The sequence below is a fragment of the Takifugu flavidus genome, chromosome 1 (genome assembly GCF_003711565.1).
Source record: "Takifugu flavidus isolate HTHZ2018 chromosome 1, ASM371156v2, whole genome shotgun sequence".
Lineage (NCBI taxonomy): Eukaryota > Metazoa > Chordata > Actinopteri > Tetraodontiformes > Tetraodontidae > Takifugu > Takifugu flavidus.
Genome location: NC_079520.1, coordinates 2201767 through 2216949, shown reverse-complemented (window position 1 = coordinate 2216949; position 15183 = coordinate 2201767). Strand labels below are relative to the sequence as shown.

Genomic DNA, 15183 nt, shown 5'->3' with positions numbered 1-15183 from the left:
TACGATAGAAACAAAAATCATCCGAGTTTATTGGGTTTTTTATTTTAAATGTCAACGCAGGAGGAAAAACTGTACGTATGTCTGGGAGGGGGATCAATCAACAAAGGCAACTATGAGTTCTTGGCATAAGTGTGAGTTTTCCCCACAGAACTGGGACGGCTTTGGAATTAAAACAGAGGTGGTCGTTCAATTATTCAGCCAAACGACGTGACTGTGGAGGGTAAAACCGGTGAAAACAGCAACAGTGACGAACACGTGCAAACTACTCTCACATAAAACAGTCACTTTCAACAATGATACCAAACGTTCGCACCCACCAGAACGGACCCCACGCTCCCCTCACTCCTTTAGGAATCATGATAATGGATCAGAAACATCTACTGACAGAACATCTCAGTCTGGCCAACATTTAGCACAAAAAACAAGCTTTTCTTCTCTGGGGATACAAATGTAAACAGTTTTTAATTTGGTGGCCTATGGGGATCGGAATTCTTCCACTGGAATGCACAAATTACAAAGGAATTCCCTTTAATTGTTCTTCGCTATCCCTGAGAACTGTTTCATAGTGACGAAAGTAAAGTCCTGAATAATAAAACAACTTCAGCTACAGAGAGATTATTAAATATTCATGTTGGCTGATGAGCAGGAGCTGAAAACACAACATAAACTGCACTGCCATAAACGTTGGGAATGCTTGGACCTGATGGGGGGGGGGGGGGGGGGGCAGCGGTGAGCCGTGGCGTGCAGACAGACCGAGGTCACAGAAGTGTCACCGCGGGTCCTCGCCGTCGCTCAGCAGCCAGACCTGCCGTCCTGAAAACACACCCAGGGTGGCTCTTCTCCCCGGCAACGCGCGAGCACAGAGGGATTGTGGGAAATGCCGACCCAGTGTTCAGGACAGACGACGTGTTGGGTGTTGACAACATCTGGGAATGTACAAAGCGTGGAAATATCAAGGGCATTTGCAGCAGAGTATTTGGCATTTCACGGTCTTATCTTCTTCTTTGACGCACTCCGGATTAAGATTCGCAGGCAGTGCAAAACCACCAACCTCCGATGCACTTTACATATTTGAAACTTCCGCATCATTAAGGCCACAGAGTTGAGCAGACGAAGGGGTTCGAGCCCTTCGGAGTCCAGATTCATGCAGAATATTGCCACACTTTGGTCTAGACCAGGACTCTTCCTCATCTCACCATCTAAAGGTCCTCCCAGTGACACATGGGGGAGATTAAAACAACATTCTGGACGACGCTGAACTGGAGACGGGGGGGGGGGTTTGTAGAAAATCCATCAGGTGAACGTCTCCAACAGAATCAGAGCAGGTGTGATGGGACCGGACTGAGAACCCCTGTGGATCCAGCGCCGGCCGGTGCCACCTGTGAGCGTCGTTACTCACCGTCACGAGCGGCTCCACATTGCATAGATAGAGTATAGGGTGTAGCCTCTCACATACGCAGTCACAGTGTTCGGGGGGGAGAAGAAAGAGAAGAAGAAGTAGAAGTAGAAGAAGAAGAAATCACTGCAGTTTCTGCCTGTCAGCATATCCATGAAAACAGGTCTCGAGTGGTCGGTGACTGTAGCTCCTCTGTTGTGTTATTACAAACAAAATCACTGATATAAAAAAAGCCTTTCACTGAGGTCATCGAGTCTCCCACGTCAGTGCTCATAGGGCCCTGGCCAGGGGTCAAGGGTCACAGTGCAATGACAAATGAAGCGGCGGGTGGCCGTCCTCAGAGTTCTTCCTTCTTCTTGCCGACCTTCTCCTGGTCTCGTCCTCTGAGGTTGCGCATGAAGCCCGTGAAGCCGTCCTCCTGTGGAGGCAGACGACAGATCCATCGTTTCACAACTGGGAGCCATTCGTGACGTTTTATTTGAATAATCTGATGCGGCTCAGAGCCCCGTTTCAAATCAGCCCGCAGGCACAACGATGAGAGAATTAAACCCAAAGGTTCGCCCGGGTTCATCCTGTTGTAACCCAATTAGCAAAGCCCCGTTTCACACCCGACAGTCGCACGAGCCAGTTTTGTGAGACCCAGACGTGTGGAGCAAAGAGACAGAGACTAATCTGACCACATTAAAGAAGGGAAGACATCTTGTTATGGTGGAGCACTCACCCCGCGCTCGCCGTTGTATTTTTCCACAAACTTGCCGTAGTTGTAGTGATTAAAGGTTGGGTAACCTTCCACGCCTTCCTGCTTGCACAGCTCGTGGTTCTGTCCTTTTGTACAGTCCACTGCAGCATAAATGATCTGAGGGAGGACAGAGAACAGCTAAAACCAAAGCTCCAACGTCCAAATGTCACATCCATTTGCAGGTGGGAGGTGGCAACCTCGCCAGGTTTGGCGTTTCTGAAAGATTCACGACCACGCACGGATCCCACATTAAATGCGGGATCAGATGATGATGATGATGAGGATTGTGGTTGATCACCCTGATTGTTTAAATAATCTGTCTATAATAAATGTGGCACAATCTGTTGCCGAGGACTTTAAATCCCCGTTTTAATCTTCTGCGAGAATTATCTTAACTCTGAAGAGACAATTTTATTGTTTGGGTTTTAGTTAATTACTGTGGCAGCGTGTCTGCAGCATTACAGAACCCACACCCACACACACACACACACACACAGACAGACACACACACACACGCAGACACACACACACACACTCACTCTCTCCTGCATGTAGAACATTTAGCTGCTCTGAGAACGAGCCCCTTTTAACAATGAACCTCTCTTTACAGATCACATAAAAATTAAGATGTTTCTCCTCTCTGGAGGCGGGTGTGTGTGTGTGGGCGTGTGTGTGGGTGGGTGGTTATAAAACCCTTCAAACTATTATTCACACATAAAAACAACAAGGGAGATTTATGTTGCGAAGCCGTTACATCGATTAGTGACAAGCTGCCCCAATGAGGCGTAAATGCCGCCTCACTGATACATGACTCAGTCAGCGTGTCCTTTTGGACAGCTGAAATGTCACCCCCCCACCCCCCCACCCCAACCCCCCCAGGGTGCTGAGCGCCGCACGTTGAACTTGTCACTATCAAATAATCGCTCCCGTTGCTCGGCGCTCCGGAGCGAGCGCGGAGATGACAGATCTGCTGTGGAAGGAGAACACATCAGACACACTCTGTGCATCCAAGCGCCGCGGAATGTTCCAAACTTGTCCCAATTAAAAGTGCCTCTTGTTTTATTTGTTGTTGTTTACATGCAAACATAAAAAAACACAAATGTTCAGGATCTGCATGAAAGCCGACGCGGCGCGGCACCAGACCGCCGTCGGCTGCGGTGACATCTGCAAGCTCCAAAGGAGGTTAGAGAAGAAAGAATCTTCTTCATACCAGTGGGGAAGAACGAGCCTAGAAAGCCATATTCTTCTTCTATGGTCTGTTAATCAAGCCAACTCTCAAACTGGGTCTCAGTGTACTCCCACAAAGTTGCTGCGAGCTGCGTATATTCAGCGGCGCCGGCGCCGTCTTCCTTTAAAAATGCAAAACAGTCGACACAAATTCAAACCAGATCTGGATCCGTCGTTGTCATTAAACAGTCCTGCAAACAGGAAGCAGGAGCAGCTCTACGCTGGGCCGGGAAGCAAACAGGAAGCAGGAGCAGCTCTACGCTGGGCCGGGAAGCAAACAGGAAGCAGGAGCAGCTCTACGCTGGGCCGGGAAGCAAACAGGAAGCAGGAGCAGCTCTACGCTGGGCCGGGAAGCAAACAGGAAGCAGGAGCAGCTCTACGCTGGGCCGGGAAGCAAACAGGAAGCAGGAGCAGCTCTACGCTGGGCCGGGAAGCAAACAGGAAGCAGGAGCAGCTCTACGCTGGGCCGGGAAGCAAACAGGAAGCAGGAGCAGCTCTACGCTGGGCCGGGAAGCAAACAGGAAGCAGGAGCAGCTCTACGCTGGGCCGGGAAGCGTACCAAAGAAGACATAATGTGAATATCGGCCCATCCGCATCCATGTGAGTAATCAATCAGCGCCACCATCAATTGACAGGAGAAAATGAAGCCATGGGGACGTTGTTCTTCAAAGGTCCGCAGCCAATTCCGTTATTGATTGGTTTCCCAGTGACGGAGGAGCGGGCGTCATACCAGTGAGCTGATAATGGATTTTCTGAGGGCCTGCCTATTACCAACTGGCTTGGTCTCAGTCCACCAGCACCAAAGAGCAAAAAACTAATCAAAGAGCTCTGATAAACTCCACTTTGCTGTTTCAACTCGGGCCAATGCCCCATTGAACAGAGCAGAACCCAAGGAGAGAGCGTAATTGTGAATATAGCGCCCCCTACTGCCACACAAACCCTTTAATTGTTGGCACGCCTGCAGTCTGTTGGAGCTCCTCGTCTCTCCGAGCAGACGCCGATAAACGAATCAGCAAATGTTTCGCAAAATAATCCTCCAATCCTTTTTGAACAAAAGCATAACCCAGAAAAAAATGCACCACAGAGAAGATAATCCAAAAAGTCCTGTGCAAGTCCAGCGTTTCCCTGGCTGGCGCTCAGCTCATCATTCTTGTGGTGGGGAACAAATAGTTATTTTGTGGCTCATGATAAATTTATGCAATTTGGAGTTTACTGTAAGAATAATTCCAAGTGTGACAGGATGAATCACAGCCCAGGCTGCTGCCAGACACGCGCCAAACTATTTATTTCAGCGTGTTTGTGAGACAAAGGGAGTGAGCTAGGAAATTCTGAGGAGGAGTGGAGGCATAGGAGGGGCTGTTGACGGCCTGACCCTCTCGTGACCCCCAAAACCAAAGTTAGGAGGATTTGAGCTGGAGGAGTTCATAAGCCTCCAGCTGAATCTGCACAATCAGCCAAGAGTAAAAGACGCATCTGTGAAATGCTGTTTTTTAATTAAAGTATTAAAGCGACAAATAAAAACGCCTGATTTCTTCGCCACATTCTGGAGCTACAGGAACATTTCCGTCATCCGTTTCCTCAAAACTCCGTTTCACGAGGTTTATTGCTCCCCGATTAGTTCAAGTTGGTTGTTGCGAATGTGAGATGCTTCGCAAGCAGCTGTGACTTCCTAATCAAGCAGAACGACCTTGTTGTAGCCTGCAATTAAAGGGCAAATGGAGAGGACCACAGGCAGGTTTATCCCAGATAAACGCCCGTCACGAGTCCACCTGGACCCCTCTCCTGTGGGCGTGTCAGTAATAAACCATTAGCCTGAGCAGCGACGGCCCACGAGCCCTCTGCTCTTAACAGAACAGAAAACGACACTGATGATTAATTTCATTCGCTTTAGGTTCAAAACGCACCTGTTAATTATTCAATAATTAACACTCCCTTGATCATTTTACCAGCTGAAGTGTCAGCGAGGTGTAACGAGCAAAACATTCTCAGAAATGGGCCAGACTCACCTTCCGGTCCTCTTTAAAGAGCTCTGCTGCTGTGGTGAAGTGAGGAATAGAGCTTTTACAATGAGGACACCCTGGAGGGGACAACAAAGACAGGAGCATCGTGAGTGGACCAGAGGATCTTTACAGTCACAACGATACGCCGTTAGTCAAATCCTCAGAGGGAATTCACGGCTGCACAGCCTCGCTTTACATTCATGCTTATTCACCATCATCTGGAAGAACACAAAGGCAGCTTCGCTAAGATTCTCTTCACGTTATTCAGCACTGCTGCTTGGATCACCTGTCAATCACCTGGTTTGCATGCAGGTTGATTCTAAATCTATGTGGATCTACCTATTTAATATCATTATTTTACAAGGTGCAGCTCAGTGATGGAGGTTCAACACGTCGTCACGGCCTCGACTGCTAAGCCACATTTGTCTTGGTTGTCGACTTTAACAATGCTTCCAGGGCTAAATGATGAATATTTTTAGTAAATAGCAGTTTTTTTTCTCCTGATTTCAATACATCTGTTCTTGCAGAGCTCTTCACCGCTCGTACTTCTTCAGCCTGCCTCTCAGAACCAGCACTGGCCACTACTCAGAAATCCATTTCCTGTTGAAGTACCCTTTAAGCTGCAGCATGAAATGGCCTTTAAAATGTTCTGCCGTAATTGTCAGTCTTGTACTGAGAGAAAAAACAGCATTGCGGACGTACACCCGTCACATGGCGAGCCCAGACGACCACCCCGATTCAGAACCAGAGTGGACCGACGGCACGTGCGCGTGTCAGATCGTATCAGAATGTATCCTCTTGTACGTTCCTCTCTCCTCCTCCGTTACATTTTAATTCAACACAGTGTTTCCATAATTGACTTGTTACCTCAGCGGTGCCGGAGATAATGATAATACAGGAAGATGGCACCAATGTGTGCATTTGTTAACAAAAACATCATTTCTATGACAACTCGAGACTCCGTGCACATCTGTATTCATTAGCTCGTACAACACAAGCTGAGTTTTTGATGAGAAACCCCGAGGAGGGTGAAGGGGGTTTAGGTGGGCGGTGTGGAGCCGCCGAAGGTGGGTTCTGCCTAACGTGCACACGGAGAGGAGCTCTGCAGAACACCTGAACTGTGTCGCGCTTTCATTTTGTTTAGCAAAACGCTTCAGGCGCTGACTCCAGACGTGCCGGAGGAAGAGAGCGCTGAGCTGCTTCTGATCACCTCAAGGACGTTTCACGGTCAATTTAAACTCACGACCATGAAGCAGCACTGCAGGAACCTGATATCTGAGGAGGGAAACGGCTTTTTTCCCTGTTAAAAACAGAAAATTCTGATCTCGGGTGGACTTTATGTACTCTGGGTGTGTAGTGTGCACAATGTGTGTAGCCTACGTGACATAAGTGTGAGATCACGTGTGTCTCCTGCTAATTATAGAGGAAAAGTGTGGATCTTTTCTTACACGGGGCGTAGTAGAAACACACAGGGCATTTTTTCTTTTTCAGAGCCTCCCGAAAGTCCTCAGAGCCAAGATGGCTGACCCCAGAGGGCCTCTCCTCCCAGGACTGCTCTGGTGGAGGGGGGGCTTGTGGACTGCAGAAACAGAGGATTACATATAGTAAACAAGAAAAACCCATAACACAAACACGATGAGGTGTTTTCCATTCAGATTAGTGACCCCACTGCTTGAACATAACCTTAAACCGAGTCAGGCTGCCGTTTAGAAACCTCCAAAAAGCTGGAACTGTTGGGAATCGCCCCAATCTGTGACCTTGAACTGCGCTGCTCACTTGTGCATGAACTCGATGATCTTGTCTTTACTGCGGAGCTGCGGCAGCGTGTACTTCTCCTCGCCCTTCACAAAGTATTTCAGACTCGGGAAGCCGGAGATCTTGAAGCGATCCCCCACCCCCTTGTGCACGGTGGCGTCCACTGCTGCCAGAACGCCCGGACTCTGGAGAAACAACAAACAGCAAACCTTAAATCATACTCGCTAATTATTCTGCCCAATTAAGGCCTCTGAGACGGAGCCATTACAGGACACAAAGAGCTTTACAAACAATCAAGGTCAACCTTCGCACAAGAACTCACACTGTGACTATAAGAGTCCGACAACCAAATAGTGAGTCTAAGGGGCGGTTTTCCAGGCCCTTCCCCTGAAGGGGGGGTGTTTGCCCACCACAGAGGACAGAGTGGGAGAGAGGAAAGGGTGAAATCACAACCCACTGATGAGAAATGGTGAGAAAGCAGGCTGATGGGGGGCGGTCACATGAGCGCCCAGCATTCAGAACAACTGAAGGAATTATTATGACTATTATGAGCTGCTAATGAGGCGCCGCCGAAGCCCCGCGTGACCGGCCGTGGCCCAAAAATGAACAAAACAGAAGACGGTTATAAAACTTACATCCACGCCCTTGTTGAGTATTTCAGCAGCTTCATCATACTCTGGCTTCATCTTCTTGCAGTGTCCACACCCTAAAAAGTTGATGTCAGTAATTAGACCCAGAACAGTCACGCAGATTATCAATCAAAAGGCAATATTTTGGTCACACACATTTAAAACAAGGTAACAACAGACAGTGAAACTCAGTCAGACCGACTGTAACTGTTATTGTGTATGAACCACAGCTCGGTGGCTTTTTTCTCCAGGTTTATTTTCAAATATAAGGTATCATCGGATCTCTTGGTTAACCTCATTTATAGTATTTTTAAAAGGATTAGGAGGGAGATGACAGCATTTACATATAAAGTGCAACAGAGACGGAGTAACAGTTTACTGAGACAGAAAATAACAATAGTGCGATGCAAAAAAAAGGGGGAAAACACTTCAGAAGTTTGATTTAGTGGAGATTAGTCATGAAAATGAATGCTACAACCTTTGTGTGCTGACATTTTGCTTTCATATTGTGGTAAATCAGCCTGTAAAACCAACCTGCCACTGAGAAACAAGGAAACCTCAGTGAGCATAAATAAGACAGATGAGCAATGTGGCAAAAGCCTGATGAATGCTGGGAAAAAAGTGCATTTTCTCACGGAATAATGGTCTTAAAAAACAATGGGAGCGCTCTGATGATGCAATCTTTGCACAATAATACAAATCCCTCAGAGCTGTTCTGTGGATTTGAATGCATTAACTGCTGTAAATCTGCTCGGTCTGGCTGTTCCAGCCCGACGACGGCGGCTTTGCTGCCTCCACGCTGAGGATCAAACTGTAAATGAGATGACATTTATCGATCACCTCGCAGAGGCGACTCCAGTCACGTGCAATTGCTTCCTACACGTCTCCGTCACAGACTCGGCCCCTGGGGGGATTTTTAAACACCCGGCGAGGGAGTTTTGCTGCCGTTGGGACACGCCGGAAACGTCTGACATTAGCTTTGCTTATTAATAATTGACATGGAGATATTTTGCATAATGACTGTTTGGCAGGAGATGCGCCAATAAATGACCGTTGTATCGAGTTAATTAAGTCATTTAGTTCAAAGCGAATACATTTCTGAATAAGTCATGCAGCTGGAAATGTTTCCCCCGACAAAATGGATATAAAAATGTCACGTAATAATAAAAATCTGACGAGACTGGAGAAAAATACATATTACATATTGGTGCAATAAAACAGTTGGAGCCCAGAGCATGGTGAATAAACTGGCTGTGTGGGGTGGAGGTGTGTTTAATGTTGCATGGGCACACAGCATCCTGGCAACATTGGAGTTCTGATAGAAAAAGGACATAACAGAAAATATATACGGAACATTTGTCTCCCACGACGTACACGTCGCTTCAGCTTTAGGTTTAATGAACACGCCGTTTGATCAGGGATGAGTAATGTGTTTATATGGTCGCGACGCTGCTGGGCACAGAAGCGTAAAGCAAACTTGGTACGTTTCCAAAATCAGTAAATTGCCCTTGTCAGAACAGTTCAGGAACTCCTTTCTTCAATATACAATGTAGAGCTGGCACAAGCAATAAATCAACAGCAATATAAGCGCAAAAGACGTGTCTTTTTTAAGGCGTTTCCGACCACGTCAGATTGGGTTTGAAGCTGAGGAGAAACGGAAAGAAAAAGACTTTGAACCTTCAAACTGCAGAGAGAGAGAGAGAGGACTGAGCGCTACGCTGTGCATCAATCTGCTCGCCCATCAGATGAAGTAGAGTCTTGCAGAAAGTCTCATTTTAAAACTCTGCTTCATGAAACCCCCAGAGGCTCATAAATGAGCACATGCCCAATAAAGCAGCTATTCCACTCAGAATAATTCAGGCTGGTATTGAACTGTACACATTTATCTGTGTTTCCACTAAGGTAAGAGCACTAAAACACACTCTGCCCCCCTGTTGAGTTGCTAAACACACGTACAGGTGGAGTTTCAGCAGCAACAGATCATCACCTGTTAGCAACAACGTTGCCTCTCCATCCGTCATATCGCTCCCGCTACAGAGGGAGGGCGCCGGGCCGTCTGTCTGTGCTCTTAAATCCTCGATTCACGTGTCGCACCTTCCCTGTGTCAGGTTCTTCTTCCTTATCGAGTTTATTTAGGCGCTAACTCACGATTCTGTGTTGTGTTACCTACAGAGCTGACACAGCCACGGCCATCCATCACACACGCTGCAGCAAGATGGAAGCCAGATCCACGTGCACTGGAACATTCTGTACTGAACTGGGCCTCACCTTGAAGGGCACCTTCATATTTTTCACAATATTTCACTCGAGTGATGAGTTAACTATGAAATGAAGCGGCATTGAATCCACACACACACCATTCACGACTGTGTGTGTCCTGTGAGGAACCTCTCCAGGGTGAATTCCTGCTGGCACCGACTCCAGCACCCTCCACAACTCTAATTAGGAATAACAGAAAATGGATGGATGGACTAGCTAACATGCTGTTGGAGTTGTGTTCTGCGTACAAAACGGGCAGAGTTCGACTCCCATCGTGGACAGAACCAGTCTGAGGAGCTGAGCATCCAGCTGAAGGATTCACAGCTGTGAAGACCCCCAGAGTTCCCAGAGTGTGCTCTTCAACCCAGAGTGGCTGCACGAGAAAGTGGACATAAATGCAAGCTGATGGTCACAAATGGAACACCATTAATCTCGCGTTCACCGCAAAGCCATTAAGAAACGGCACTATAGACGCAAGAATGAGCCCGACACACTCGGATGGGGGGTAATGCAGTGCTCCGAAGCAATAAACTAATCAGGATATATGTGTGTGTTAATGTACGTGTGACTAATGCACAGATATTTACTCTATTTTCATGGACAAGATGGACTGACCTTGGCACATTAACCATATCGGACCCAATTAATGGTAATTTAGTTTTACAAGTATTGGCATTTATAGACTGTGGAAAGAAAGTGAGGCTTCCTGGTGTGAAAGACCAGCGGTGCAAGGACAATGACATCGTCCTAAGGGGGTCAGCAAAGCTGTGGTGAACTATTTATTGGATTCATGTTGGTTGGCGTTCACCAGAAAGGTGCATAAAAACGTGGCAGGTGAGCCTCCAGCACCACACGGAGCTGGAGAGTCGGCTAAACTCGTCAGCACCAGAGTTGATTCTCACTTTTCTCTGTGTGCTGACAACCAAGCTGTTTAGGGGTGAGACAGAAGAGGGACGGCAGGTGGGTTGTGAAGTGGTGAATCTCCCTTTAAAGTGACAGAAAGGGAACCTTGGCGTTCTGGAAACAGGTGTGCAGACGGCGAGAGGGCCGAGGTGGCTGATCCTTCCTATACAGCTGTATCAACCTGTCAGAAATATGGAGCCCCGATTGGATGTTTCTGCTAAATGATTTCATTTTATGTAGAAGATAATAAGACGGTAGGTGCGTCAGGCCCTAGCACAGATGGAGTTTAGTAACATCAACAGCTGGGGAGTGTTTTGCCCTCTGGGTGGAGCTTGTTGCTTCTGGCAACCGAGAAGGAAAAGCTGAGCAAAGTATGTTTTAAGTTTGAAAACAACAGTAGAGATGGTGAATGGTACAGAAACACCGCCTATTATTTAGTTTAGCTCTATTTAACAGCACAGAGATGAGAACAGCAGCTGGTGTCAGACAGAACAAGGTCAAAGTGGCCTGAGCTTCAACCTACTCGTACGACTACAAAAAGCTAGAAGGTTTACAGGGTTCTGCACGTACGGCAGCGTGGTGCGAGGAGAAAAGCGAGCACGATCATGGCAGCAACAGAGCGAAGGTTTGTTGTTAAAATGAGCCTGTATCTGTGACGGAGTTCTGGCAGCAGCCACCACGCTTGTCACGTCCTCCAGCTGTCTGTGATTACCCAGGATGACAATTAAACAGGGAGGTTATTTGGGACTGAACTTTTCCTCTACCCGGGATAAAGTTTTACACATCGGGCTGGAATGTGAAACTCCTCAACTATCTGTGTATCATTGCACACTAACACGGTCGATAGTTTAGCTGGAAATAAACTGGCCTGTTTGGTCAGAATGTGAAACTAAAAACCATTTTAAGTGGTTCCACGGGACATTTCAGGCAAGAAATAACAAATGGAGATAATCTGATTAGGGCTTTTATACAGAAATGATCGGCTGGATTAGTTTATTAATGAAGAAATATTTGGCTTTTTGCTAACAAACACTGGGGATTGTTACTTTTCACCTCGAAAATAGGAATTTTTGATTGCTTGTGCAGGTTTAAATGACAGCAAAACCTCCAGAAAAGGCTAATATTTACTAATCACAGCTTGCTTTCTTACTCACAGGGGGCATAAAACATGACCAGGACAGCTGGATGCTCCTCCAGAAAACCGTCAAAGGAATCGTCAGTCAGATGGAAGACCGAGGAGCCCGACTCGGACCAAGGCACCTCTGGGGTCTTTGGCTGTGGGGCCTGAGGGCTGACACAGGAAATGGAAAAGGGGAGACTCAAGTTAGGAACACTTTCAAATACGGACACATTACAACTGCTGTTCCAAGTTGTAGAGAGCAGAAATCAAACCCAGCTGTGGTCCACGCTCCACCCAGGGTCACACACGTACAAAAGTGGAGCAAAACGGCCTCACCCTTGTCCATGAAGCACAATGTTGCCTCTGGGTTTACGAAAAGATGGATAAACATAGTGCATAGAGCATTCTGTGACAACGTCTCTGGTTCCCCCCCAACGGCTGGTTGTTCTGTGGAGGTGTGACTCTATGGAGCCTCAGAAATGGCACATTAAAACACACCCACCAAGAGACCCACCGGGCCCCTGTTCATGTGGGCCTACGGGTGCCCAACGCCAAACTATACGGCGGGAAAAACGGGACTTTATTCCATATATTTGAATTCTTTACTTGTGCAATGTCTACAGGAGAGTTTTGGTGTTTTTTTACTAGCACCAGTGATTTGTGGGAAAAAACTCAATGTTTCCTGACAGCTCAGGACCGGGATTTTAGATCATGACAGCATAAGTCCAGACGTGGAACGCTGTTGAAAAGAACAACGGCCGCTGACATCCTCAGCAACAGCAGATGGAGATGGCGCAGCCTTCCTGCAGCAGCTTATGGAGAATGTGGTCTGTTTTAATCCAAGGATTCCTGACACATTCCAGAACAGACAAGAGACTCTGTCTCCTCAGAAAGCTGCGACCTGTCGGCTCTCTGCCTCACGCCTCTTAGCCAGTCCCGACTTTCCTGCTTGGCCCGCAGCGTAAATGGAAAAGGGAGGCGGAGGCAGAACCATTAGGGGAAAGAAAGAAGCAGAACAGGTGTAGACTGATGCCACTGTTAGGGTGAGTTGGACTGAGGAGAGGGGATGTGGTAAAAGCCACAGAAATAAAGCGAAGAACGATGTCGGAAATGGGAAAAAGCAGTTTGCTTGTAGCATGGAAAGGCTGCTTGGTTGCCTGGGTCCTGCGGTCAGAGCAATACTCACTCTTTCATCCAGTCTGCTATATCCTTGGCTGTGGCTCCATAGTTTTCATAGTGGTGGAGGAACTTTCCTTTCCTAGAAGACAGGGAAAAAGCAGAAGCAGAACCTTCTGTCAGCAGAGGACGCAATATCAGCACGCCATTACGCCTGAACTGAACTCCTTCTCTGTTTCTTCTTCTCAACAAAGTCGGAAAAAATGGGTAAGGAGCAGAAACTTTTAATCAGCAATGGCTAACTTTGTCAAAACTAACGAAAGGATTGTTAAATCAACAGAAGAATCATTATTAATTCTGCCAGTGGGCCCCACATTTTCACAGTTAGAGCTCTTAAGACTCCCCTTAAATTAATGTCTGTTAGTATAATTTCAATTTCTTTATTTACTTTAAGGGGAGATTAGCGTGCGTGAGGCCTGTCTGGGTTGGAGCGACTGACGCAGCAGAACCAAACCTTTTACATTCACTGCAAAGTTTTAATTCATTCTCGTAGAGTGGGTCTGGACCGTATAGATTTCTGATACAAGCACTTCCTTGAAGATGCCCAGAACTCCCGAGAGCATCCTATAGGAGTGAGGAAACCTTAGAGAGAAGCTAGAACAATGTGGCAGAAATGCAAATACAGGGATTGAATGTACAAATGCCACATGCTTTATGACAAAAGAACCAACTGACTGACATCCTACCCAGCGTCTACACGTCTGAATACTTCAGGGGAGGAGAAACACCAGCCGTGTATTTAAATGATTTTGAAATGAGTATTCCCCATCCTTCGGGTTTGAATAGATTTAAAACTTAAGCAGATTTTCTGTGCCGATAACGACCTTGTGCGATACATTCACTGAACGTTTTTATAGTTTCGGAGTGAGACAAAGTCCCTTTAGGGGGGTAATATAGGGCTGGAGCTCGTCGTTCCCCATTAAACAAAAGAAGATGTGCTGAGGGATGAGTGTCGGTCCTAAATGAGTGTGGACAGTGTGATGCTGCAGAGGGTGGTGACAGCCGCACTTACAGAGCGGACATCATTAAAGGTGATAGGCCATTACACATCCTGGATTCAGAGTTTGATACATTTTAAGTGAACTGGCTGCTCAGAGCAGCTGCTTTGAATTAAATCAGTAAGATTTATGACCGACGCTGGATCCCCTTGCTTTATCTCTGCTGCTGTGAAATAGACCGAAACCTTGTAAAACCAACCAAGCCGAGGCGGCAGTAGATAAATGACACTCGCAACAGCGTCTGTTCTCGCACTTAAAGGAACGCAGCAAGGACAAAGAGCCCCGAAGAAGAAGGTTTACTTTTATCTGTGCTTTAATTGATAAATGTTGAGGTGTGCTGCTGGTGGATAGTCAGCTCTCTTTATCTGCAGGACAGGAAAATGAGAGGAAAAAAGGCCTGGGTGCAAATGTGAGATAACGCCAGCAGTGTTGATACTGATTTAGGCTGCGGTGATTAGCTGCTGTTTATCAGTAAGGGGCTTATTACTGAAGCCAATGGGCCCGGTTGGTCGTTAGCTAGCTCTGAGTTGACACTAATGTGGTCCCAGTTTAACAGCTTGGCCGAGCGTGTGTAATCACACACAAAAGATGTGCATGTACAGAAAGAAGGCAAACACACACGCAGCTGATTAACTGCAGAGGCACTTAATCAGTCCCGGTCTAATTAAAAGGCCAGACTGGAGAGAGCGTTCAATGTGGAAATGGGGATGATGAACTTGGTGTGGGAGGAATAAAAGGAGAGAATAAAACAGGAGATATAAAGCAGCGGCATACAGGAAGCAGCAGTGCGATGGTGTTCTGGGTGGGGGGTCTGCCTTAACAAACACCGTTAGTCACACTCCCAACCCCCGCTGAGTGAAACGCCGCGAGCTTTACATTTGTGTGTACATGCAGCTACATGCTTAGACAGAAACCATCAGATTACAGCAACAGTAACGTAATAATCGTTAACGTCATCGTCGCGTGCGCCATTAAAGTCGG

General features: G+C 47.1%; 1 protein-coding gene across 1 annotated transcript in view; it reads right to left on the bottom strand.

Moving 5' to 3' along the window:
• The window catches only part of pdia5 (protein disulfide isomerase family A, member 5), a 29264-nt gene continuing 14081 nt past the window's right edge, over nt 1–15183 (bottom strand). Inside the window, exons 10-17 of the mRNA XM_057042518.1 lie at nt 13215–13286; nt 12063–12199; nt 7753–7823; nt 7139–7302; nt 6811–6941; nt 5369–5439; nt 2118–2252; nt 1–1814 (exon numbers count right to left, since the gene is read on the bottom strand). Coding sequence (XP_056898498.1) covers nt 1734–1814; nt 2118–2252; nt 5369–5439; nt 6811–6941; nt 7139–7302; nt 7753–7823; nt 12063–12199; nt 13215–13286 — 862 coding nt within the window. The 3' untranslated portion in view covers nt 1–1733. The remainder of the gene's footprint in view (nt 1815–2117; nt 2253–5368; nt 5440–6810; nt 6942–7138; nt 7303–7752; nt 7824–12062; nt 12200–13214; nt 13287–15183) is intronic.